The sequence below is a fragment of the Triturus cristatus genome, chromosome 4_2, assembly GCF_964204655.1.
Source record: "Triturus cristatus chromosome 4_2, aTriCri1.1, whole genome shotgun sequence".
NCBI classification, from domain to species: Eukaryota; Metazoa; Chordata; class Amphibia; order Caudata; family Salamandridae; genus Triturus; species Triturus cristatus.
Window position 1 is genome coordinate 631,380,726 of NC_140586.1, and position 27,947 is coordinate 631,408,672.

At 44.0% G+C, this 27,947-nt stretch overlaps 1 protein-coding gene across 3 annotated transcripts in view; it reads left to right on the top strand.

Moving 5' to 3' along the window:
- The first annotated feature begins 849 nt into the window (after positions 1-849).
- Positions 850-27,947, top strand: part of WLS (Wnt ligand secretion mediator) — a 271,286-nt gene continuing 244,188 nt past the window's right edge. Inside the window, exon 1 of one of the 3 annotated variants that reach the window (XR_014960654.1) lies at positions 850-1,112. Coding sequence is in view for 1 of the 3 variants with exons in the window: in XM_085602300.1 (XP_085458426.1) it covers positions 1,007-1,112 (106 nt within the window). In the remaining 2 variants the exon portion in view is untranslated. The remainder of the gene's footprint in view (positions 1,113-27,947) is intronic. The other 2 variants (XM_085602300.1, XM_085602302.1) reach the window with 2 other exon arrangements.

The window sequence follows — 27,947 nt, forward strand, 5'->3', positions numbered from 1 at the left end:
TTCGTCGACCGGCGCCAAAGTTATTCCAAATAGAATGTTGCGGTTTTCCTATGGAAACAGGGTCCTAACTATAACTATCTACTGGCGACCGCCAGTAGATAATATATATATATTCACTGAAAAAACCATAGGTTTCACACATGTTATAGTTAGGAATTAGCATTTAAAAAACCTTGCAAATTCACTTAAAAACCATAGGTTTCACACATGTTATAGTTAGCTGGACATTTCCCTCGTAAAAAACAATGAAATTCCCCCGTTATAGTTAGTAAAGGGAAATATAACTCACGCGACCGCAATCCACTGCTGATGACGTCAGATATTACATCACTGTATTTATTCACTTATTTACCCATTTTTATTTCCTTTAACCTTTAGCTATACATATTTAATAAATATTTATTTTACAGAAAGACACATATGTCATCAGTGATGTAATATCTGACGTCATCAGCAGTGGATTGCGGTCGCATGAGTTATAGTTCCCTTTACTAACTATATATACTGCATAAAACTATACAGACATAACAGAAAAGGCTTCTGTTTTAGCACCTTCTAAGTGAAGCGCTCGTGATGCTCTTAAATGTGGTACAATAAAAAGTGAAATAAATAAATGAAAGAATTACAAGAAAATTGGGGTTATTCTATTAAAAAATGGCTTGCCTGAAAAATGAACGAGTGCCTCTTTTCGCTCATTTTTCGGATAAAAAGATGCTGAATTAAAGTGACGCGTCCCGGGTGGTGCGAGCGTGATGGCCAGCCTGTGCTTGAGGGACGGAGTGCCAGGGGGGCGCCGAGGGAGCGGGCTGGCGTCATGTGATTCTGCCGCTGTGGTGCTACGGCCCCTTTAAAGCTGGAGGCGAGGTAGAGCCGTCCGCACGCCCGGCTCTGGAGAGACTGCAGGAGTCACCGCAGCAGTGGTGGTGGAGGCGGCTCTGGGGGAATTCTGCCTTCATCGCACTTCGGATTGTTTTCAAGCAGTGTGTGGCGATTTTAAGGGGCAACAATGGCTGGAGCAATCATAGAAAACATGAGCACCAAGAAGCTCTGCATCGTCGGGGTGATTTTGCTCATTTTTCAAGTACTGGCGTTTCTGGTAGGAGGCTTAATTGGTGAGTGAAAACTTTTCTTTCGCCGCCCGATCCGGGTTTCTTTCATTCGTCTGACTTGTAGTATCTGTGGCCGGCTGCTATGATACCATGATCGAATTAGTGCGTCTGTTGTTTGCACAGGCGGCCACCCCGGGCTCTTTGAGGGGGCCGGAGATTTGCTCGAGTGGGTGGAAGTTAAAGAGGGTAAGTTCTGGCCTGGTTTTGGTATCTACTTGAGAAAGGAGCGGAGGGGAAAAAAACCTTAAGCATGGCGACTGATCCTGCAAGTTTACTTTTCAGTCTGCGTGCTCCTTCGCCGGTGTGGACTGAAGCAGCACGGCTGTCTGGCTCTGCCTCTGGAGGCTGCAACTTCTGCACTTTTAATATTAGATTTTGTTTATTTGTAAGAGTGGAGCTTGGACGCATTTTATTTGCTGCGCTGTAGAGAGAACCGACCCACTGTGGTTTTGTTGAGGGAGGGGAGGCGCGATTGGACTTGTGAGTAAACTGTCTAAAAAAATGAATGAGTCACATGTTTCCTCCAAACTCAGACGGGTGGTCGTCTCGTCTGCCGAACGTATAGGGATGTATTGAGAAACCCACCAAACTTCACTAGCTGAGGAATGTTTCTTGTGCATTACAGTGCACGCCGGGCCGGCCGTAGCTGGCACCGGGCGTTTTACTGGTGAGCCGGAAGGGTAGGGGGTCACTTTTGTTAGGGGGGGGGGGGGGTGCTGCAGCCTCGGCCCCCACCAACAAAAGCGGCAGCGATGCTTGCCACTAGCATCCCCACCCCCCTCCCCGGACCCGCAGCTTCTCAGCAGCCATCCCTGGGGCGGTCGGTTCCCATTCCGGTGTGAGTGTTTGCATAGCGTCCTTATGGCATTTTCTAAGTTGTCGCGGCCCTTTCTTGTGTTGTGTAAAAAAAAAATAATAATAATTATGTCCTCATTGTGCAATCTTCAGTTTGCGTAAATCCTTGTTCACACACACATCGGACAGTGGACCACTGAGCAACGAGCACCAATTCAAAAAAGTAATACCAACAATTATTTAGCAGCAAAAATTCTTCTGTGTGCAAAAAACACGAAGGTACCTTCTGGTCACTTTGCGTAAATCCTGTTTTAAAACCACAAGTTTTTTTTCTTTCATTGCCTGCATTGCTTTCTACTCGTTTCATTGGCTCAGCTTCCTGTACTTTTTACAATACTGCCTCTTAAATGCGCTACGGTTTGAGCAGTGTCTCTGGTTGTGTATGCACAATTATGGAATCGTGTTTTCCTGTTTGAACATCCTCCTACAAGATGCCAACAAAACTGTGTTCATTATACCCCCCGAAAATGTTACCTGTCTGCAAGCACCAGATGTGTTGGTTTTTTGTGTGTCTTTTTGGCACCTAATTGTATTCCCTCCCCCCCCCCCCTCTACAAAATGCCACCCCTGACGAAACGAGATAGAGATTATTCGTTTCCCCTCCAACGGGCTGTAGAAAGCCAGAGTGGCGCGTGCATGTCCAGAGTACATTTGCTCCCTGGAAACCGCTGAGTGCTGCTGCATTTCCCTGTGCTCTGGAGAGTTTTCACAAACACCACATCCTTTACGCCAAGATGGATCCCGCTGGAGGGGGGGGGGGGGGGGGGGGGTGGTGCACACAGAGCTTCACTGAACAAAAGGCTGGCCTTTGGAGCGGGGGTCTGTTGTGTCTGCGAAACGTGTTGATCAGCAATCACTGCTGTGTTCAGGCAATTGTGTTCTTTGTTTGTCGACAATGGCACCTTTTGAAGAGGGGGAGGAGTTGGTATGTTTAAGGAAGGGATTGCCCCACCTCTTCCCCCTTCTCGTGCATGTTCACGCAGGAATGTCTGCTGGGCACCAGGTCTGTAGAAGAGTTTTGAGAACCGTGTCGTCGATGGCTCTCTGCTGCGAGAAGGGAATATTGACTTTTTTGGCTACCTCGGAATTCAGATACTGTGTCACTCGGCGTGTGTGATGCTGATGAGAAGTGATTCGCAACTTTATCTTCTGCTTTCCACAAATGTAAACACTTGCTGCCATGTTTGACGAGCGTAGCTTGAAGGTGCACTTCCTTTAAAAGCGTGTCCATTTCATTCTTGTGATCCGAGGCAGCAAACTTTCTGCAATTTAAATTATACTACGGGTATCTAAAGTTCTTGAAAGACGGCGGTATAATTATTCTGTATTTTTGCTAAACTAACTTAAAATAATAGTGCGCATTAAGACGGAAATCGGTACGCAAACCCACGCACCTCAAAATGCAATAATAGGCTGTTAAGGCAACCAGCAGTATGCTTACTACATGCGTGTTTTTACCGGGAAAAGAGCCCCTGTACAACCGATGGAATGCGTAAGCACTTTGGCACAGCTGTCATTGGCCAGAAAAACGTAACTTATTAAAACTGACTAACACCGACTACACCCTTCCACAAAACTGAGTCGGGCTCCGCAGCGGCGTAACGAAACTTGAGGGGGGCGCTGTAAAGTGCACGGAGGGGCCCTGGCCACCATCTAGCGTGGGGGGGGGGGGGGGGATCGTGGAGCTCTGCTCCCGGGGCTTATGTTATGCCACTGGGGCCCCGGTCTGCGTTGGAGACGTTTGCCGCACTACCAGAAGACCCACGCTGAAGTATATTAATTGATGGTAGATTAAAATCCACAAACGTGCTAACGAAGAACAAATGTTCCACAATTAAAAAATATTTCTTAGTGCCTCAGAGGGGCAGTAGAATAGGGGAGATAGTGGAGGAGAGAGCCGTGTAGGGATTTGTAGGAGTTGCGTTCGAGTGTACTTTGGTTCACTGTGATACCGTTTTGTATTGGGTGTGTTTCTTCCTGTGAGCCGTTGTAACCGTATGAATTTCTCTCTTGGTGTCAGTTGCACATTGTTTTGAAAAACGCTTGATTTGAGTTCCCTTTTTCCAACTTTCAATAAAACGTTATTTGTAGAGCGCAACTTAATACCCGGGAGGTATCTAGGCGCTGTGCTGCAGGTATCATTCAAAGACCCAGGTGTTAAGTTTTTGTTTTAGCACTCTCTCTACATCTCCTTGGTGTCTCGGACCTGCATCTCTCCTCAACCAGTCACGTGCAAGTGCAAATTTGACACTGTTGTGACTGGGTTACATAGCCATTTAGGTGTTTTTACAAGTCTGAGTATTTCTCAATTTGTAGAGCAATTTCTTGTGGTGGGTGAATGAGAAGGGTATTTTGAGCCAAACACTGATTTACTATTGTGTAGGGGGTGAAATTGAGTTGGTAGGCAATGTTACTGTCGTCTTAAGTGGGTATGGAGTCTGCTCTGTATCAGTGCTTAATTTGTAAAAAATAAAATAACCCAGAAGTCACACGGCAGTCTGCATGGCCTAGGTGAGGCGCCCCTAGGGGACCCTCTACAGTCCCTATGCCCTAGGTACTCGGCAACCATTTACTAGGGACTTACAGGGGGCCTGAAATTCCAATTGCGGTAGTTTTCGGGAAAGAACACACGTACTGGGAACCTGGACAACAGGGACACAGTACTCTACAGTCAAAATTGCATAAAAAAAATCCAGGCAAAAAGTGTGTGTGTGTGTTATAACGGAACACCATTTTAGCTCCCCTGTCGCTTTACTTACAATTGGCTGGCTCCTGCTCACTAGTTTCCTTACTGGTCAGCGCTTCCTCCTCGCCTTCGCTTTCCTCCTAGGCTTAAAGTCTTTTTCCTGCTGTAGAGTCTGGACCAAGTACTGCTTCTGACGGGGGCGTAACATCGGCCCCTGCAGTGCGGGGGCCCCCAAGCTCCAGGAGGCCCCCTCAGCACAGCACTCTGGCTGCCAAGCTCCTGATCGTGCCTGGAGGGGGCCCTTCGACACACCTTGCAGGGAGGCCTTAAGTTTGGTTACGCCAGTGTCCTCCTTCTGCATGTTCCTGCAGGAACGTTTTAAAGCATTTTGGCATGCACTCTTGTTGAGTGCATGTCTCTGCAGCCCCTCTCCTTCACCCCTGCTTTTTACGTTTTTGCACAAACCTCTTCCCTTTTCTCTTTAACCCATTCTTTTTAAAAACCTTCTTAAACTAGCCCACCTGTTACTTCCTGGAGGTGAGGGGGGTGTATGGAATTAAAACTCGCTCATGGGTCATTCCGTCCCCTTGGATGGGATAAAGGGTGTGGGGGATCTCTCTCACACCACCTTCAAGCCCCCACCCATTCCCAAGTAACCCCTCTGACTGGATAGAGGGCACGGAAGAACTCTCGCACGCCAGCTTCACTCACCCCTTAGCCATCTTTCTTAAACCCACAATACACCTCTTTGGGCACGCTCCTGAATTAAAGAAAACTGGATCCCTGTTTTAGAAAGGACCTGTCACCTCAAGCTCTCCTACTATTGTTTAAAATTTTTATTTTGGCTGTTGGAATGCGGGGAGACTGTAGCTGCGGCACATAGCAGAAAGGAAGGAGAATAAGCATTAGGAAAGCCACTTGGTTTTGCCTATGTGGAATCAATTGGCTTTGTGAATGGTGCTGTACAGCTGTTGGGCTGCTATGCAACATGGCTTGAAGTGTGTAAAAAAAAAAAAGCGTTATGATGCAGTCAATGCTGGCCTTGTCACAGCGCATGTTTATATATGTACTATATATATATATATATATATATATATATATATATATATATATTTTTTTTTTTCTATTTATTTTTCACATTTAAACCATGTTGCACAGCAGGTCAACTGCTGGGCAACATGTAAAAAATTGATAAAGCCAATAGCTTTTGCATAGGTAAAACCTATTGGCTTTGATAATGCTTGTTCCTTCTCCCCTTAGCCGTATTTAGAAAGATCCAGGGAGAGTGTTTGTGTGCATATTCTTTTGTGAATGGAAGTTCTCACAAATATTGTTCTTAGTTGTACTTTTTTGTTTTTCCCTTTTTCCTTCCAGTCGTGCATTTCACACAAATAAAACAAGCATTTGCAATGCAATAGGTCTCGCATTTACACGAGTTTAAGCAATTGGCAATGTAAGTGACAATGCCTTTTATTTATGTTAAAAAAACAAAAATAAAAGGCATTGTTTTTTGCAATGTCAATAGCACAAACTCGCGTAAATGCGAGACCTATTGCATTGCAAATGCTTGTTGTTTTTCTTTTCTGTTCCCTACAGACCGCACTGGTGGATCGCACACCTTCTAAAACGTACAGAAGCTGTAGCTGTCTGTGAAAGGATTTGCTGATAGCCAGCCCCTGTGCCTCCTATACACTTTTAGTTCTGATATTTTTTTCTCGACAGAGTAAAGAAATGGCATCAAAGTGTTTAGAATGTGCACGCAGTGTGTTCTTAAGCATACTAAAAGCGTGACCGAAATCTGAACAACACTGTAAACAGAGTACATTCAAAATTGTTAGCAATATATTTTTCACGTGACTTACTAATGCGCAGTGTTTTGTGAATTGCGAGCCATATAACGCAGCAGTAAAAAAACACTTAAATGTATCTGTGTTATACATTGCAAGAGATGTAATTATATTTGCAATGCGTGGTGCGCTCCGCGCTGTGTGCAGTAAGTTACTTTCATTATAGGAAGGGACAGGGTTTTTTTAAGGAATAACGCTACCCCCTTCCTCGCGCCGGGCCCCGGTGCAGAGAGCAAGCTGTGCCCTTCCGGTAAAACTGTAATGCACTGACTCGTGTGCGAAGATGAACGTCAGTAGTCAGTATTATGGTGCCGAATTATGATAAGTTGATGAAAGTTAGAGCAACCCTGCGGGCCCGTGTGCAGATTTTCTGTGAATAATGATATTGAGTAGAGTACATGACCAGCCTCCCTGACTCAAGAAGGATGATGAGATAGTGCAGTCCTGCCTGCAGATGCTAACTTTTATCATAAGAATAGACAGGTGGCCTTTTGTGGAATGACGGTACCCCTTGTTCCCCAGCTTTCTCACTCCCACTCAGCCCCAGTGCCGAGAGCAGAGGGAGCCTGCCGCTGCCTGGTAAAAATGTCAGGCACTGACCTGTGAAGATAAGCTTACTACAGTGATGCCCGTAAGATAAGACTGACACAGAGCAGCCCTGCACCGACAGGAAACAATACACCCTCCTGAGCATATGCATGCTGTTTTGAGAAGGTGTGAAATACTTAACTGCGGCTCCAACGAGTCTGCCATGGCTACGCAACTACTTTGAAGCGCTTTGTGTTGTTCTGCTTGTAAAGCACACAATGTGCGTGTGTGAAAGTGATCGCGATCACATCAAAGGGGCCGTGCGGCCCGCGAAAGTGAAAGCAAACGAGTGCTTTCAGGCCTCCAAATGGTGCGCGCGCCCGGCCGACGCACATGCACTGTATTTGGAGGCCTGAAAAGCCACTGTTTGCACTTCCAAAACTCGCTTACTATAAGTCTCGCTAAAGCGCTGTCTCAGGCGAGACCTAAAAATAACTAGGGAATTCATCCCATGGTTTCTATTGACCTTTGCAGATTGCGAGCAGCAGGCTGACCTTCGTCATTGAAAAGTTCAGGAAGCTAAGTGGAGCAAGAGAACAAATGTTTCAGCCATTTGCTAACAATGAATAGGCTTTCTAACCACGTACTGTTAAGCTTGGCCACATGCGTGCTTTACTCTCTGGATCCAGAAACCGTAGTTTTTGACTCAACAGTATCCCTGGGTGGTGCAGTCAAGTCACTGGTATCTCAGGGTTGCGAGTTCTATTGCGTTCCGTGTTTGATAACCAAGAAACTCCGTGAACTTGGTGTAGGTTTGGAACTCACAATGACACACCATAAACTCCAGTCTAGCCTGAAAATGTCTTGTCAAAAAGAAGGGATCTTAATTCACATCTAGGATATATAGGGCAATCAACCAATTAAAAGGCACTAGGAAACTGGGGCAGAGAGTTACAATGACAAGCCGCTTTATTGTTTGTGTGTGTATGTGTATGTATGTATGTGTATATATATAATCTATATCATCTCCTACTGGCAGTCGCCAGTAGGTAGTTATAGTTAGGACCTAGTTTCCATAAGTGTTTTTTGATTTGCCAATATCTCTTGCATCGTTTGATGAATCTTTGTGACATTTTCAAAACTAATGGGGCGGTCAGCTGCTGTTGAAAGTTTTGGTGTGACTCATCAAGCGAGGCCCAAGAAAAATGGGGTCCCAAAACTAATTTTTTCCATGTTAACTTTCATTGGAAACTTTAGACACAGCTACAGCCCGAACTGCTGAACGGAATTACACCAAATTTGGCAAAAAGGTAGCTCTTGGTTCAGAAAGCACTCTTTTTGTTGAATGGTGTAAACCTGTTCAGTAGTTCCTGAGAAATTTTAAAAATGTCTCGTATACAAGTGGGTACGTGGTAGATCTGCAAACCCTTCTGATCTCGAGCCTGCAATCTGATTGGCTGCCAGCACTTCAAACCAGGAAGTGTTGGCACCCGTCTTGTGACTTGGTTGAACCGAGTCACAAGAAAAAAGGTACAAAACATTAAACAAGAAAGGAGAGCAGGATAGAAACACCCTGTCCCCTTATGCCTGCTCACGGGGTACCACAGGAACCCCAGGGACCAAAAAAGCATTTCTTTTTGTGCTATAAACTTTTCGGAGGGTTTCGCAATGGATCCGCAAATCCATCCCAATTTTTTTTTTTTTTAAATGGAAGTGAGGGCTGATTGAAAGGTTATATTACTCGGAGTTGGTGCATGTCATCAGTGATGTCACTGATCATGTCATGAGTGATGTAATATTTTACATTATCAACAGTGCAGGGGTGCGACTTTTAGTTGGCTCAGCTAACTATAACGGCTGACTTTCATAGGTTTTTGTACAAGTGAAATGTTAGCCTAACTGTAACGTTCCTGTAACCTGTGTTTTTTTTTTTTTTTTCCAGTGGTGGTGGGGGGGGGGGGGGATATATATATCCACTACAATTCCTGAAACTGGAGCTTTGATGGATGATGCTATTATGTGGGGTAGAGTTTTTGTGTTTCTAGAAAACTTGGTCTGTATATCTTTTGAATGATGGCTCTATGTTCAACAAAGGTATGCTATGACTTCTTTCCTTTGTTAAGGTTTGTCATTGGCCCTGGTAGTAGTGTGTACAACTTGGTGGATTTCAGTATCTTATATGCCCTAACCTCCAGAAAACTTAAGGTTTCATGGTTTTCTAAGGTCTAATTAACACTGGAGCTGCTTCTGGAGGATACCAGTTATATTTCACAATGGTATCCAACGTCGGATGTTTCAACTGGAGTAGCAGGAAGGGGGCTGGCATGGAGGGCTTTTAGAGGCTGAAGACGACATGTATTGAAAATGGATTGGCACATCCAGAGGCCCCACACTCAACAGCTTATTAGAGTTGAAATTTCTGGGTGAGAGGGCAAGCTTTGTGACCTAGGGAATCCATAAGTCCATTTGGTTGCCCCTAGCAAGTGGAGACCTGTGATCTTTCAATCTCAGTATCTCCAGAACTGTAAATGGTCAAAGGATGTTTCAGATGGTTCTGGTTGGGGCATATAACGGCGACGTATACAAATACACTGCACTCAGTCTATGCATTTCACCCTAAACTCTCTTGTAAAACCGATTTTTAGGTCTGGCATTAGACTATTGTTAAAAAAAAAAAAATGCATAACACGCTTGCATAGAGTTTTTGGTGAGCAGGCTTAATCTACTGTTCTTTTAACTGTTGTTCAAATTTGGCTTCTACCCACCCTGGTATACAGTGTGTGGCAAGGACCATTCCACTTTACCTATTGGCTCCCTTTAATTTGAGTGACACAAAGCATGTGTGCATTGTTCACATCCACTGACAAATTGGTTTTTGTTTACATTGGCAAAGCTGATCCAAAATGTGCATTATAGGTTTCTTATCTTTAAATAACCACTATCCTAATTTCCTGCACTTCGGGTGCCGTTTTTTAGGTCGCGTGTGTGTGGAGTGGGGTGTTTTTTTTTAATTTTTTATTTTTTTCCGAAGCCTACCAGTGAGTGCAGCTGTCATGTTTGAGAACTACTTCTTTTTTTGAGGGGGGGGGGGCGGATTCAGAAAGCTTTCCTGGGAATGCATTCCTCACATTTGTTTGCTGACTGTATTTGTTTTTAGGCTGCCCAGCTTGATTTCATCCTTTCCTTGCCCAAACCCTTCTTACTGTATTTTTCCACCAGTACTGAATGTCTGTAAACAGGCCTTTAAATCTTGTTCTAATCTTGTCACATTTGCTGTGCATTTAAAGACTGAGGTCAAATGACAAGCTCTGTCTTCTTCCCTGGAGCTTGGTGTTTACTTTTCTTTCCCTGACTTCAAAGTGAGAAGGTTTGTGACAATTATGCTGGCTACTTTAGTTGTGCTGTACGATGGTTTCTGTTACAATTGTGTGTGTGTGTGTGTGTTTCTTTTTTTTTCTTTTCTTTCTTTTCCTAGCACAAGACAACACAAATGTCTGGTAATGAACTGTTCAGATAATTCACTATATGGAAAGCACAAATGAAGCACATTTTTACTCTGAAACCATCTACAGTACGCCGCTGCACTCTGCGCCTCTACATTCTGTGCCATTGCAGTCTACACCACTGCAATCTAGTCTGCACCACTCTACACTATGCCAATGCACTGTATGTCAATCTACGCTTCACCACTGTACTTTACGCTACTTCACTCTAGTCTACTATAACACTCCACTCTGACGCTCTATGCCACTCTACAACACTAATCTCCTCTATGACCCTCTACACAACTACTTCTACACCACTTTAATCGACTCTACAACACACTGCTTTACTCTACGCCTCTCCACTGACACTCAATCACACTCTACTCTACGCTACTTTACAACACTACTCCACTCTACTCTTCTACACTACTCCACTCTATGCCAGTTCGCTCTACCACAATCTACTCGGCTGTGCATCACTCTACACCACTGTACTCCACTCAGCACCCTCCGTCACTTCACCCTGCTCAACACCAGTCTGACACTCTACTTCCTCCATAACACTCAACACCACTCCACTCAACTCCACTCTTCTCTACGTCCCTCCACGACTCTCTACACTTCTCCATAAAGATCCACTCTGGCAAAACCTATTGGCTTTACCAATACTCATCTAAGCTTACCTTTACAAAACGTGTGGCGTTCCAGCATTTTAGCTGCATGCTATTTGAGTGGCTGGTTTAAATCTTTTTTTTTTTTTTTTTTTCTTTGGTCTTCTCAAATATTATGCTCCAGTCCAGGACATAACAGAATGGTTTCTCTTTACAAAATCATTAGAAAAACGGCCACTTCAGTGAATGTTTGTTCAGTTTCACATTTTATTGCAAGCATTCGGCGGGCACATTTAGACAGCATCATGTCTCCTTTTCTTTTCTTTTTATGGTACATGCTGTAATAAAAAAATAAAAAAACCCAACTTGTAAGCTTCGCTGATGGTTCATATTCTGCTTTAAACTCCTTCCAACCGTGCCTTTTCAGGAGGTAAAAAGTTGTGCACTATATTACACGAGCTAGCTCTTATGAGATGTAATTCCTTAAAAGACCACTGAAATTTATGGTGCATTAAGATCTAAGGAACATCAAGTGGTTGTTTGTTTTGTTAGAACCTTTATTTTACAGTCATTGGCTCAGAAGAAGTACATTAAGGATCTCTGGTTATCTCTCCCAAAGCGTTGCACCTGTGGATGGTCGGCAAAAAACAAAAACGTGTGCCTTTCTGGTAGCTCCTTAAATTCCCATTCTTGTATTATGCTTTTGTTCATTTGCATATAGTTTATTAACTTGTTTGAAATTTATCTTTTAATCTGTTTAAAAAAAAAAAAGTGACCATGCCGAGTTTCAGGGCAATCTTATGACAACCCAAAACAGCAACACACTGAGCAAAATGCATGAGGCTACAGACTTGTACCCCTGGACAACAAGAAGTTTATACCAGGGGCTTCTGGATAAATGACAAAGCATCCCATACCTCGATGTTTGAGTAGATGTGCATAAAGAAGGGCTCTGAAAGCTGGACAGGATCACAACAAAATGGGTATAAGATGTTTGCATTTCTTAGATACCTTAGTTTAACTTGGGTTATATACTCTTGTCACGCAAGTCAGTTTGCACCATTGATTGCATTTTGGTTCAATCTGTGTGATTGTTAAAAATAAAACTCCAACTAGCGTTTAATGCAAAAATGCAGGCATAAAGGCAAAATATCAATGACCATTGTCCTTACAACTGACCCAGGGTTCTGGCTAGAAAACAGTCAGTTGAAACTAAGCGCTATAATTAATGTAAAATCAGCCAAGTACATATACAGTGTCTCTCAATACATATCAATGCAGTAACACCACATGACAGTTACTTTCAGCAAAAACTAGAGTGGATTTCAGAATCTTCCCCGCAAGCAAGCCCAGAAGGGCCTCAAGGGAAGGTATCATTCACATATACGATTCTGGACTCCTTAGTCTCAAAAGTCCTACTTCCCTTGAAAGGTTTGAAAACAAGGTTCTGCTCTGGAAAAAGAAGTTTGAAGAAATGCATTTACCCCTGTTTATTAGTGCAAAGAATAGGATCAGGAGGACATGCCAAGCCTGTTGCTGTCCCCCTCACTGGCTTTCTCTGTCAAATGTAGGGTCTAGAGCAGCGGTTCTTAACCTTTTGACTTCTAGGGATCCCGTTGAATGAATTGCTTTTGGACAACGAAGACCTCAACTTGGCTATTTCTACAATTTGAACATCATATCAATTCACCAAACTAGAGAAACCGATGTAATTAAATAAATGTTATGAAATATTTTCTTTAGTACACCAACGGAAGATGTTCAAAAATTTAATCTATTGGGAAGGTTGGAGCATTTCAAAATTTGGATTCAATTATAAAAGACAAAGGGCTCTATAACATTGCTTTGTCGGCTTTTTATATTTCTGTACCTAACGTCTGCTGTCTTATTGGTGCATGCTAGTGCTTTAATTGAGGCCGCCAGTTGCCCATACTACTGTTTCCTCTAATTGAGCTGCTACCACGAATCAAGCTAAGGTTACCAACTTAATTTTTGGCTTCCAATGTCAAATTTCCTTCACATTTACAGAACACTTAAAAAACGTAGATTGATCTTTTTATGTACTATACTTGTGAGGAATGGTGGTGTATTACTTGGTGTGGTCATGCAACCTTGCCCTGGAATGCACTCGCAAAACCAACTTTGGTTCAGTCAGGCTCATTTTGTTATATCTTGGCTCACCCAGGGTGGCTGTGACTTTGACCAGTCCTGCTTAAACAAAGGGACAAATGTAAATCATTTAAAAGTACCAAAACCATGTTATAAAGTCATGCAACACTAAAGAAATCTGACGGCAATTTTATAAATATAGATTTTTTTTTTTTAATTTTTTTTTTTTTTTAATGAATTTTTAGACACTAAAACTAACCCAATCTACTGTAGGGTTATAGAGATACAGATTAAGTAAAAAGTTAATCTCTGCTTTTTCACTCTATAGCAAACATGAACCAGTAATCACAAACTTTTGAAACTTTGTAAAACATTTTGGTTTTGTTTGGCTACTATGGCCTTCTTTGTGGGACCACATCTGACGGGATGAAGGTCAGGGAGACCAATGAGGAGTAGATTGACAGTTACCTAGGTGCCTAAGCAGATTGAAGTCCTGTTCCTGACTCTATGGCACACTGCCTTAGACTTCAATTTAGTGGTCCTGATGCAAGGGACGCAGGATCTGGAAGATTCTGTGCAGTAGACGGAGTGTTTCTTGGGGCTACGCCTCAGTCCAGGTGGGGTGATTTCTACCACTAGGGTCTATGTCCCTCAAAGTCCTCTTTAGTCCAGCAATGGTCCAGTTGCTCCTCTTTCAACTGGTCTTCAGCCACAGTGAAGCTAGCAGGTTTTTTGAAGGCTAGTGTCTGTCTTGGGTGGCCAAACTATGCTTTTATGACACTCGCATGTTCATCAGTCTTAGAATATCTTTTGAGCATGGGGACTTGGTCATCCAGTCTGGTTTTTACTTTGGCGGTTGTAGGAGAGTAGGATCTGCTTCTTATAGTTACCCCCACTTTTTGCTGATGTTTCACTGTTTTTCGCATTTAGTCTGGCTGGGGCCCTGCTAACCAGGACCCCAGCCTAGCTGCTGCCTCTCTAAATGGATTACCAGTACTTTAGGTACACGCCAGATTGGATTCTGGTGTACCCTTATAAGTCCCTAGTATACGGTATACTATGTACCCAGGGCATAGGTACCCCAGAGGCCTACCAGGGGCTGAAGCCTGTATTATGCCACTCCTGACAAGCCATTCAAAATGATACCACAGGACTGCAGCCTGGGTAAGGTGGTGCATGCACCCCTTACTGCAATATAGGTTCACTATATCTCTCCATATCACTGCACATATAAACCTATCAGTTACCCCTATGTCAGGCCTTATCAATCCTGAATGCAGGGTGCTGGGTTTTATGTGAGTGTGCCCATGTATGAGCAGAGCCCCTCTGCAGCCTTCTGAACCTTTTATTCCGGGCTTGTTTGTGATGCAGCCAAACCATATAATCTTCAGTGCATTATAACCAAACTGTAAATGCTAACTTTGGGATGGCTGCACGGAAACATGTCATGTTTGGTGTCCAACACCTTGGAATCATACCCCCACACCTGTAACTGGTGTGGGAGTATGATCCCATCCTTCTAGAGGGAGAGACATGATGGCACCGGTATACCCAGTACCAGCTAACAGAGCCCTGGCATCACAAAATGAATGCTGCAAGCCACAGACACGAGTCTGCCCTCCTGCTGCTGGACTTCGACAGGGGAGGCATGGACAATAGGTTTCCTGTCACAGGGAGGTGTCCCCACCTCCCAGACAGGCTTTAGTGTATTGGGCCTGGGTGGGTGCACTCCCAAGAGTGCTTTGAAGTCAGCACTGGGGGCACATTTGGTGTCCCTGTGCATAGTCAAACTCAAATCGGTTGCAGGGGCTGCCAGCCCCTGCTCTGGTGCGAAACTGTGGTTCCGTTGGGTGAAAGAATTACTTTACATGTTAGGCATAGTCAAGCGTTATTCAAGAAATGTACAGTATTCTACTGTAAGCAACACACAAGACAGTTCATTATGCAAATTCTTTATATATAAATTTCGTCATTCATATATGTATGCAATGATATTTATGGCAGGCCGTCAAGCAATAGTGTGATGATACAAGTGACACAGTGAAAAAGTGCTCGGTGACAGTGTGCGTGATATATACAGTTGTTTAAAATCGAAAATATTCGAAAGTGGCCAGAAGGTTCTATAGTAACGCTGCGTAATGGAAGAGTTCCTTTTTGGCGCAGATCCTATGTAAAGGTCCACAAAATAGTCGACGTTTCAACCCTAATACTGCACTCTTGAAAGGTCAGTGCGGGTCTTCATCAGGACTTGGAAAGAGGGTGACGGCCTGTTAGTGACAAAAGGGACTCGGTCAGGTGTGTTGACATGAGTAAAGGGACAAAAGATGCTAAGGGTGGCAGAAGACTCACCTTAGTTAGAGAGAAAATCAATTCTATTCAGTGTGTGGACGATCACCGGATGGGGTCCACCTTGTAGGCGAGGGGCCTGTAGATAATTAATTCAGGGTAAATATGATTCAACCCAGACAAAGAGGTGATCGATGATCAACGTTACAGGGGAGAGACTAACTTGCTCACCTATGTTGATACAATGGTCCCGTGGTATTCAGGGCTTCACAGCAGTAAAAATCGCATCTAGAGAACAAAAATTAATGTGTTTGAGTAAAGGCTACTGTAAATCGACCGCTCACCGGAACGATTAATTACAGAGTTGGCGCTCACCTATATTGATGCGCAGTGCTGTCAAAAATCCAAGCGATTCTAATCCCTTAGTGTGGGTGATGTTGGCTCTTCAAACGAAGTTTAACTGTAAAAAAGCCAAAATCAGGTTTAGCATTTAAAAGCAAGAAACCCAATTAAGAATGTTTGGACTCAAAAATGTGTGTGGGTCGCTCGGGGATTCTAAATTACCTCCTTCGGAAGGACGGACGGCAGGCCTGGGGGTCCTGGCTCATCTGATTGAATCGGCAGTGACGTCCGAAGTGAGTCTGCATAAAAAGCCGAGAGCAACGTGCGCGTGTACGCCAAACTTGGTTGGTTGCTAAGCAACGTATTGAGCTGGCGCCAACGAACGTGACTAATCATCATAGGTTACCATAGTAACGAAGTAAACCATTACGTCAGATGCGAAAACTACGTGGAGATTCAAGCACCAAATGACGTGCCACGAGTGACGCGTGGCGCGAGCGCCAACCAGGTGACTAGTCATCCTATGTTGCTAAGGTAGTGAAGTAACCAGTTATGTAGCGAAATCGAATATCCCCAGCGCGGGAACCTGTTACAGTGAGCGCTCCATAACCCGTAAGTACGGTGCCAAACGGGCACCTGATAACACAATCGGCATGAGATTAAGATCTCTAATCATGGTTTACAATGTGTTCCGGTAGCCAAGATACCAATAATTATGGCTACATTGCACAGGTTCACAACAATAATTCATATAACATCAAACCATCATATTCATTAGAAAATTTAGGTAGTGCAAATTCATACAGAATCGAAAGATTGTTCTGTGTTAATCAAAGGTTCAAGTATGTTATAAAAGGCACAAGTGCATACTCAATGTTTGTTTATATTATTGATGTTATATGGTCAGAATACTACACAGGGTCTATCTGGGGAGGGTTACAGTAGGCCCATTTGTTTCGAGATCTCCTCCATCTCGTTCAACCCATTTTGGACCGAGTCAAGTAAATGGATCCATCTACACTCCTTGTAGTTAAGTACCCTCACAATCGACCCTCCTCTGCTATTTGGGATGATTTTTTCCAGTACCCACCATGTGATGTTGTTGGGAGAGTGATTGTGTGATGCATAATGGTCAACCATAGGGGCTCCGTGTACTTTGCATCTTATCCTACTCATGTGCTGCAAAATTCTGACCTTCACTTTCTGAGTAGTTTGTCCGACATATGTGAGTCCACAGGGACATTGGATAGCATATATAACATTCATGCTATTGCAGTTAGTAAACTGGGAAAGTTTGAATGTTCTACCAGTATGCATGAATGTGGTTCCTTCATAGCATAAGTCACATGCCTTGCATTGACCACATTTGTGGTGTCCAGATACAGGTGCCAAACCCAGGAGATCCCTGAGGTCGGGTTGTTTGGGTGTGTCCAGGTATGCATGAACCACCGAATCCTTAATGTTCTTGCCTCTTTTGAAAGCGAATGTGGGATCCTGCGATATCTGTAGTTCGCTCGCGACTAGGTTCCAGTATTTTTTGACGACTTTCTTTATTTCATTACTTTTGCTGTTGAATGTAGTCACACAGACTATCTTGTCTGTATCCAGTTGTTTTTGGTTGATCTCCAACAATTGTTCCCGGGGGCAATACCATGCCCGTTTCTTTGCCCGCTTGAGTAGGCCTGTAGGGTAACCTCTCTCTCTGAGTCTAGAAATTAATATTTCAGATTCCCTGAAGTAGTCTGTCCTTCTTGTGCAGTTCCTCCTCAGTCTGAGGAATTGGCCATACGGAAGGTTGTATCGTAGACTGCGTGGGTGATGTGACTGGTATTTTAGTAATGAGTTCCTTTCCATGGGTTTGCGATACAAATCACAGTAAAGCAGATTATCTTGTGAACGGAATGTTAGGTCCAGAAAATCAATTGCTTCGTTGTTGCATGTCAACTCATTACTAAAATACCAGTCACATCACCCACGCAGTCTACGAGACAACCTTCCGTATGGCCAATTCCTCAGACTGAGGAGGAACTGCACAAGAAGGACAGACTACTTCAGGGAATCTGAAATATTAATTTCTAGACTCGGAGAGAGAGGTTACCCTACAGGCCTACTCAAGCGGGCAAAGAAACGGGCATGGTATTGCCCCCGGGAACAATTGTTGGAGATCAACCAAAAACAACTGGATACAGACAAGATAGTCTGTGTGACTACATTCAACAGCAAAAGTAATGAAATAAAGAAAGTCGTCAAAAAATACTGGAACCTAGTCGCGAGCGAACTACAGATATCGCAGGATCCCACATTCGCTTTCAAAAGAGGCAAGAACATTAAGGATTCGGTGGTTCATGCATACCTGGACACACCCAAACAACCTGACCTCAGGGATCTCCTGGGTTTGGCACCTGTATCTGGACACCACAAATGTGGTCAATGCAAGGCATGTGACTTATGCTATGAAGGAACCACATTCATGCATACTGGTAGAACATTCAAACTTTCCCAGTTTACTAACTGCAATAGCATGAATGTTATATATGCTATCCAGTGTCCCTGTGGACTCACATATGTCGGACAAACTACTCAGAAAGTGAAGGTCAGAATTTTGCAGCACATGAGTAGGATAAGATGCAAAGTACACGGAGCCCCTATGGTTGACCATTATGCATCACACAATCACTCTCCCAACAAAATCACATGGTGGGTACTGGAAAAAATCATCCCAAATAGCAGAGGAGGGTCGATTGTGAGGGTACTTAACTACAAGGAGTGTAGATGGATCCATTTACTTGACTCGGTCCAAAATGGGTTGAACGAGATGGAGGAGATCTCGAAACAAATGGGCCTACTGTAACCCTCCCCAGATAGACCCTGTGTAGTATTCTGACCATATAACATCAATAATATAAACAAACATTGAGTATGCACTTGTGCCTTTTATAACATACTTGAACCTTTGATTAACACAGAACAATCTTTCGATTCTGTATGAATTTTCACTACCTAAATTTTCTAATGAATATGATGGTTTGATGTTATATGAATTATTGTTGTGAACCTGTGCAATGTAGCCATAATTATTGGTATCTTAGCTACCGGAACACATTGTAAACCATGATTAGAGATCTTAATCTCATGCCGATTGTGTATCAGGTGCCCGTTTGGCACCGTACTTACGAGTTATGGAGCGCTCACTGTAACAGGTTCCCGCGCTGGGGATATTCGATTTCGCTACATAACTGGTTACTTCACTACCTTAGCAACATAGGATGACTAGTCACCTGGTTGGCGCTCGCGCCACGCGTCACTCGTGGCACGTCATTTGGTGCTTGAATCTCCACGTAGTTTTCGCATCTGACGTAATTGTTTACTTCGTTACTATGGTAACCTATGATGATTAGTCACGTTCGTTGGCGCCAGCTCAATACGTTGCTTAGCAACCAACCAAGTTTGGCGTACACGCGCACGTTGCTCTCGGCTTTTTATGCAGACTCACTTCGGACGTCACTGCCGATTCAATCAGATGAGCCAGGACCCCCAGGCCTGCCGTCCGTCCTTCCGAAGGAGGTAATTTAGAATCCCCGAGCGACCCACACACATTTTTGAGTCCAAACATTCTTAATTGGGTTTCTTGCTTTTAAATGCTAAACCTGATTTTGGCTTTTTTACAGTTAAACTTCGTTTGAAGAGCCAACATCACCCACACTAAGGGATTAGAATCGCTTGGATTTTTGACAGCACTGCGCATCAATATAGGTGAGCGCCAACTCTGTAATTAATCGTTCCGGTGAGCGGTCGATTTACAGTAGCCTTTACTCAAACACATTAATGTTTGTTTTCTAGATGCGATTTTTACTGCTGTGAAGCCCTGAATACCACGGGACCATTGTATCAACATAGGTGAGCAAGTTAGTCTCTCCCCTGTAACGTTGATCATCGATCACCTCTTTGTCTGGGTTGAATCATATTTACCCTGAATTAATTATCTACAGGCCCCTCGCCTACAAGGTGGACCCCATCCGGTGATCATCCACACACTGAATAGAATTGATTTTCTCTCTAACTAAGGTGAGTCTTCTGCCACCCTTAGTATCTTTTGTCCCTTTACTCATGTCAACACACCTGACCGAGTCCCTTTTGTCACTAACAGGCCGTCACCCTCTTTCCAAGTCCTGATGAAGACCCGCACTGACCTTTCAAGAGTGCAGTATTAGGGTTGAAACGTCGACTATTTTGTGGACCTTTACATAGGATCTGCGCCAAAAAGGAACTCTTCCATTACGCAGCGTTACTATAGAACCTTCTGGCCACTTTCGAATATTTTCGATTTTAAACAACTGTATATATCACGCACACTGTCACCGAGCACTTTTTCACTGTGTCACTTGTATCATCACACTATTGCTTGACGGCCTGCCATAAATATCATTGCATACATATATGAATGACGAAATTTATATATAAAGAATTTGCATAATGACCTGTCTTGCGTGTTGCTTACAGTAGAATACTGTACATTTCTTGAATAACGCTTGACTATGCCTAACATGTAAAGTAATTCTTTCACCCAACGGAACCATTGTTTACCTTATAAACGTACTGCCCAGGTTCTGAGGGATACTGGGTTACCCCATTATTTGTTAAATTATTCTGGTGCGAAACTGGACAACGGAAATGGGTGTAGCCACCCCGCTTTCCTGACCCTCCCATAGGTGGGTCCCTAGAATTTGGCCCACCCCTTCCTTGGGTATAAGAAAGGAATCCCTGGCTACAGGACTTTAGATTACACCTGGACGAAACTCTGATACTGAATCCTGGAACTTCGACGATCTACATTGAATTAGATGACTGAAGAATCTCCCTTGGAGTAAAGGCGTTACTCCCCTGCAAGGCAGGCACCAAAGATGCATCTGACCAGTTTGCCTCTCCGAAGCTCCCGCCGGACTCCGAAGAATTTTGCAACACAGGAGGTGGGTTTCCATTGTCTTAGAGGTCGATCAGTGCCCACAGAAAGTCTGAGGCCCATATCCCTCGTGGTGACTGTGCAACCCAAACCCCTCAACACCGTGTCACTTTGCAGAAGCATTAGCTTTCCAACGACTCCTGCAGCTGAGCTTTGGGTTACTTGTAGCCCTGACCCCGAGCAGCATTTGCACCGAAGATTGCCCACCTACACTACACAAGTGTTCTGTGAGCTGGCCCTTTGTGTTTTCTCTCAAGGTCCCTAGTCCGTTGACTGGTGGGTCCCTGTCAAAGCAACTTTACTTCTAATTGGGCTTACCTAGTTGCTCCAGATGTGTCCTGACTCTCCATCGCTTGGAGAGTCCCCAGGACCTTGCTGGTCTGCACCGAAGTATCTTTTCTCTTCCTGCGTGGGTTACTGTTGCCAAGGCTTGTTGGGGCCAATGCGGGCACTGACACCGCAGCACTCAACGTCCTTTGTGGGACAGCTCGAATCCAGCTACTGGTCATCGTCGACTCCTCCTGGTCCTCGTGGCTGCCAAGTCCAGCTTCACCTCTTCGCACCTGAATCACCCGACATCGCTGGGCATTCATCTATCGTGCCCCTGGTCACTGGCAAGTGATCCAGACTCTGTCCCCTCTGCTTTCAGGTTCTTCTGATCTTCGATCCAGACTTGGATCACACTGGACACTTTTCTTCTTCCCGGCAGTAGCACTTTGCAGCAGATCGCTTTTGAAATCAACGACTATTCCTGACCCCATTTGACACCACTGCACCTGGCTTCCCTGGGTGAGGTAACTCAAGTACTCCGGTGCTCCCATGGGTGCTGACCCTAGAACCCCAGAACCCCGTAAGTCTAAAGGGGTTTGCTCAAAGCCCTCTCCTAAGTGTCCTTAACTTATAAAATTCCAACCGCAACTTTCCCATAGAATAGTATGGGGCTCGCGCCTGTGTTCTCACACTGCATGCACCCCCCGTGGGTCTCCTGTGTCACTACCTTGGGTGGTTCTTTGGGGTCCCAGTGATTCTACGTGCTCTAGGCATGGTCTAGTCAAGTCGTGGTTCTTATACCACTTTCTTAATATATGGTTTGGTCCACCCCTAGGGCCCATGGTATATTAACTGTCATTTTTAGAACTGTATTATTGTTTATCTTGGACTCTAATCTCATAAAGAGATTAGTAGTGAGTGTTTAGAAATAAATACATATATTTTATATATACCTTGTGTGGTTCCCCCTTTCATTTAGTGATTCAAGAGGTTAAAATCTGGTAAACCAAGCTGCTTTACACTCCTTCAAGACTTAGCCTGAAGACTGCTCTCCATAGCTACCACTAGGATAGCTTTCAATAAAGGTTGTCTTTAAACCTATCATCAATAAGGGTTGTTTGGACTGGTACAGGTTGCCCACTATAAGTAGTGGACAGCATATACCAGGCCAACTTCTCACAGCGGTCAGTGGCGATCAGGAGATTGTGGCTACTGAGTGGCCATAACGGGCTTCTTCAGATTTTGTGACCCTGTTGCTGTAAAATTGTTAGCCAATTAACTCTTGGAGTTCTTCTGCTGTCTGGGTCTTGAAAGTGACTTTTCCATGAGCCAGACACCAGCATAGTCCATTCTTTGCTAGCCCAAGAATCCGAAAGAGCAGTCCAGTCTTCAGTGCAGCCTGTCGTTGCCAGGGATCAGCATGGCAGTCTGTCTTCGGTCCTCTCTCCAGTCAAGATGTGATCTGAGGTCTTGATGCTAGGTGTGCCATTTACGCCCAGAAAGTGCCCTGGGGAGGATGGGGGGGGGGGGGGTTCCTGGCCAATGGGCGACTCACTCTCCCTTCCTGGTGACCACTTCCTGTGAAGTGTAGCATCTAGCTATCCCAGTGTGCACTACCCTGCCCACTTTCAACATATCAGGACCCCTCTCTCGTGTGTGGTACTTGGTGGCCCACCTTAGGTGTGGCTACCGTAGAGCTACATGCTTGGAAAAAAATGTTTGTCTGCTGGTTTCCCTTCTCTGTCCCCTGATGCCAACTCATGTACCTCCACAAAAGAACCGCCACTTTTCTGTGTTCACCATTTGCCCTTCAAAGGTGTCTTCCGCTTTGAAGCTCTCCTTATGGGTGCACACCCTGTGTGGCTTCCGGCAAGGGAGAGGTGATGTCTCTTCCAAGACAGGCCTCTATTGTTTGTACTCCTTGGAGTCATTCACACTTGTTCCCAGAGTGTAGAAGGCTGTCTTGTGGCCAAGATCTGCGAGTGGCCAGAGGAAGACCTGGGCAAAAATGTGGTATTTTTCTATAAGTTGCATTTCTCAAAAAGTTACATTAGACTTCGACATCAAGTCTGGTTTAATTTACTGACCATTTTGATACCTTGAAGCATCGACTTTAGTAGTCCCATTCAGAAGCTAGCACAGTTGAGTCGTCCATGTGTTACCATGTACTCATCAATGGGGCTACTAATGTTTCCGCAGTAAAAATGACAATTTGGCGTTTTTACTGTTAAGACCTAAAAATACACGAGCTATCTTTAACTTGCAACACCCTGTGTTAGCACTCAATAGGCCTGTTGTAAAGGTAACTTACTTATTTCGATGAGGGAGGTTTGGACTTTGCCATTAGTTTAAAATGGCAAAGTTCAGTTAGCAGCTTAAAACTGTTTTGTCAGTCTGCAGTGGCAGGCCGGGAGGCACGTTTGCACTTTATCACATCCAGGGTGGCACAGTAGGTGCTGCGGCCTTTGTGTGACACTTTAGATTACAGGCCCTGGATACCTCGGTCACCATATACTAGGGATTTATAATCAGTAAGTAAAGTGGTACCAATTGGGTGTAAATCAATCTGACATGTACTTTGGGGGGGGGGGGGGGGGGGGGTCAGAAAACTGGCACGGAGGTCTGGCTGGTTAGCAGGCCTCTCTATTCGCGGAGTCAAAAAACCAGCAGCATCAGCCCAAAACTTTGGAAAGAGGCTTTTCCTTTCAATACTTTATTAATCTTTAATTTTTGGTCGCAGACACCCCCTAAGCAGTTGTAGCAGACATGAGGTTAAGAACCACGGGTCATGAGGGACAATGCTGTGCCATATTTGCTGGAGATCCACAAAGTACATTTACACAAAGCAGACCTCCTTATGATGTGGGGGGGGGGGGGGGGGGGGGGGCTGCCCTCCTTGATCTGGGTGGAACTAGCCAATGCCCTGTATGCATGCACTGAAGTCCGAGGTTAAATGATGCAACTTTTTCTATTGAGGCCATGTGGATAGATCTGTTTGTCCCTGAAAAGTTAGGAAAACAACTTAGTTTTTGTAGCGCTTCTTTCCCCCGTCTGAGGTGCTTGAATAAGTAGTTTTACTAATTCCTAATGTGTAACTGACTTTGCTGACCCTGGTTAGGAGGCGAGTCTGAGTTATTTGTAGAAGGGAATAGTAGCTGTGGGTGTGTTGCCGACGCTGATGGACGTATTTAAAAGAACCTTTCAAGTGACCATTGTTTTTGCATCTCCAGACCAAACAATTCGGCTCAGACCATAGCAGTTCAAGCTTCCACTGAGTCATTTGTAAGGGCTGGATCATGCATCCTTTTTTTTAGCTGTCTGCGCTTGTCCTTTTATGCGGCCACATCCGGTGAAGCCCCAGCCCACTCGATTTAGTAATAAGAGAATAACCCTGGCATGACAAAGATGGCCCCAGGCCTACATGTTTTGCTTTAATGTATTTTTGGAGACTGCAGAACAAAATGACTCGCTCTCAGAACAAAGTTGTTCGCTAAGGCGATGCGCTGTTCACTATGCGAGATTTCGGAGTTGTGCTAGAAGCCCGTTCTACATTCGGCCAAATATCTCCTAGTGTACCACTTGCACACAGTAGGTGCTCTGGAAAATACAATTTAGCTGGCACCTTACCTAGGTGCTGTTGATACTAGTCTGTCAACTGTATCTCTTTCCAGGCTCTAGAAGCGTTTAAAACCCTAGTAATCTAATTTCATCTTTCTTAAAGAATGTATAATCCGTTTTTGCATACCTGTATTTTAATTTTCGACTTTGAAATGGTTGGTATTGGTGTTAGCCCAAGATCTGAGCTTCCTGTTCAGGCTGCCAATCTGTGCCCATTGTATAGTAGATAAACAGTTGTACTTTTCTGTTCCAAGGTCTAGCTTCTCGACTGAATTACCGATTCCACTGTATGCGATAAAACTGCATACTTGAGGTTTAGTTAGCCCCACCCTGAACTAGGTCTGCCGCCGCCACTCTTCAGGGTGCTTGGTACAAACTGGTGAAGTCTAAGTGGGAAATGGGTGTGAATATCTTACTGAAAAGTGGTCGGTAAACTGATTTCTTAGCAACCGCTCCAGGTGCGACCTGGACTACTGTGGTAATACGGCGCATCAGGATGCAATGTCCTCTATTGTGGCTGAAGGAATACTGTATTGGTACACCACCACCACTGAATGTAGCCTAGGGTTTTTTTTATGTATTTATTTAATGCCCTCCACCCCCAGATAAGAAATCGAGGGATCACCATTCTGTGAACAAACTATGTGTTTTTGCTGTTTTGCATTTACTAGCCATCTGTTTATTATTAGTCTCTTTGCCTGCGGTTTTTAGCAGCCGGGGCACTCTGTAACAACAAAAGAGCATTATTAAGTGAAGGTTTAATTATTTTCAGCTGCACTTCCATAGACCAGCATACATGGAAATAACTAATTGGTTTTTATACAAGTTTTCCAAAGAAGAGTATTGCAGTAGTCTTGTGTTTAAATACTCAGTTCCAGGTTTGGTTTATCCTCTTCTTCTTTTTTTTTTTTTTTTTTTTTAAATTAAAAAAATTACGATTGTTTTCATTTTAACTTTTTACTCCTCCCCTTTTTTAAAACATTTTTTTTCCCCTGTAACTGTTGTAGAGTAGACTCTACCTTCTTACTTCGAAACAAATGTCCTAATTTTTTTTTTTATTTAATGTTTGGTTTTCTTTTACATATGTTTGTCTGTTTCTCTGTCAACACATTGTTTTTTTTTTATTTTGAAGAGTGCGTGGGAGGATTTGGATGTATTGTATAATATGGCTGTGGGGCTTTATCGTGTAATACACTAGCAAAAACTGTCTTGGGTCCAGTCAGGCTTGTTTGTAAAAACCTTCAGCCCCACCCTGTGTAGCTGTGGCTTCGAGCAGCAAGGCTTGACAAAGGAGAGTGGTGTAAAGCATTTAACAGCACCAAAACACGAAATAAGAGTCTCGAAACAAGAGACACAGCAATGTATAAAAAAAAAAAATAGAGCATATTTTTATAAATTTGAGACCTCTATGACCAAAGTTCCGGAGATAAAGATATTTGAACTTATAAATATTTTTAAATGCAACTGCAAACAAGCATTGGTCAACCTCAAAAGTTTAGAAACTTTTGAGAAGTTTGGAGGAGTTACTTCTACAAATGTTGCACAGCTTGGATGACTAAATCCAACAGGGTAGAGTTCTAGGGAGCCTAGAGCGAATACTTTGGACATTTACGTAGCCATCAGAGTTTTTAGGGCAGGCTCCAAACTTTACAGGAAGGACAATATAAAGTACGATCTAGTGGGCCTGATGCTGGGGATGCAGGCTAAAGATGCTTTGGTTGACGGGGGTGTCTTTGTCCCTCGGTCCACAGGTGTGGAAGGGCGACTCTGGCTACAGCGATTGAAGTTCCTCGAAGTCCTCTACGTAGCAGGCCAGCTGATGCTGGGCTTCTGGTTTCATTGCACCATGTTTGGGGTGAAATCCTTAGGTGGGGTAGTGTCCTTTGGACGATAAATCCAAACTCAGTGCAACTTTGACTATTTTGTATTTTTCCTTTTTATGCGCTCGGGGACTTGTAGTGGCAAATCTTCTGTGGTGGCTAACAACTTGTACCAACAGTCCTTTCGACAGTGAAGCCTCTCTGCTTGTAGTTTCATGGGCAGCAGGGCAGTCCTTATTCAGTCTTATCTTCAAGTCAAAAGTGATCTGTGAGCAGGGTGCCATATTTATTTTCCAGGAAAGTGCCCTGAGGGGACCATGCAGTCACTAGCCAATGGGTAACTGGGTCCCCTCCCGCATAGTGACATGTTTCCTTCGAAGTGTGGCATGTGGCTATACCAGAGTGCACTAATTTAGCTTCACCCAAAATGCCGGGACCCTTCCTCGGTGTTTTAGGAGCTCTGTAGCCCTTCCTAGAGGTGTGGCTGCCTGTGGGCTACATGCCCCCAGGAAAACCGGTCTGGGTTTTCCTCCCTTTTCTTTTCTGCAGGAACAAAAGCCATCCTGCTCGGGAGTATTGTTGCAGGTGGCCTTTTATAGTACTTTGTGTTCCCTCTGGGCCTTAGGTCAAGCTTGGTGTTGCTATCGTGGAAACTTCTGATTCCCTGCTGGGTGGTGACAGGTGCACTATTGACTTAGTGGATTATAGGTCAAAATGGCCTGAGCTCAAGATGGTTAGAGAGCCAAGTATGAGTTTTATAGTAGAATTTGTTAGGGAAATCTATGAGGGAAAGATTTCCTGATTTTCTTATTTCATAAAATGGCATACAGTTTACTAGTAATGAACTGCAATTCTTTCTTCAATCTTTTGGGGTCAACCATCTGGGAAGTTCCTTATAGCACCCAGAGACAAATGATCTTGTGGTGAGGATGAACTGTATGGTGGGTGAATGTATCAAGTGGGTTAGAAGTGTGAACCATGATGTGAAGTTTGTGCTTATGTTACGGTTCTACAGAACAACTGCTTTCAACTACTAGAATTTCTCCTTTTGAAATTTTGAGGGGCAGGAAAGCCATTACCAGCTTCAGACCTGCATGGATGTCTAAATGGCTCAAGAGTGAGTCAAACTCGGGAGAAGCAGAAAATCTGGTATGATAAAAAGTAAAGTGTCAAATTCGTCCCACTTTAGGTTGGTGACCTGGTTCGCATTAAGTCTTCTGTCCAAGTGCAAAAAATTAGAAGCAAGTTTAGTGACCCTATTGGAGAGGAAAAGATCTGTGGTAATGCCGTTCAAGTTATTGGCGGAACCTAGCAAAAGGTTTTAAGGTAGAAAATCCATGCGAGTATGTTCGGCATAATCCTTTGTCCAAAATGCATTGTGAGTGTAATAGTCAGCAACCAAAGGAAATTCTTGTTTGCTC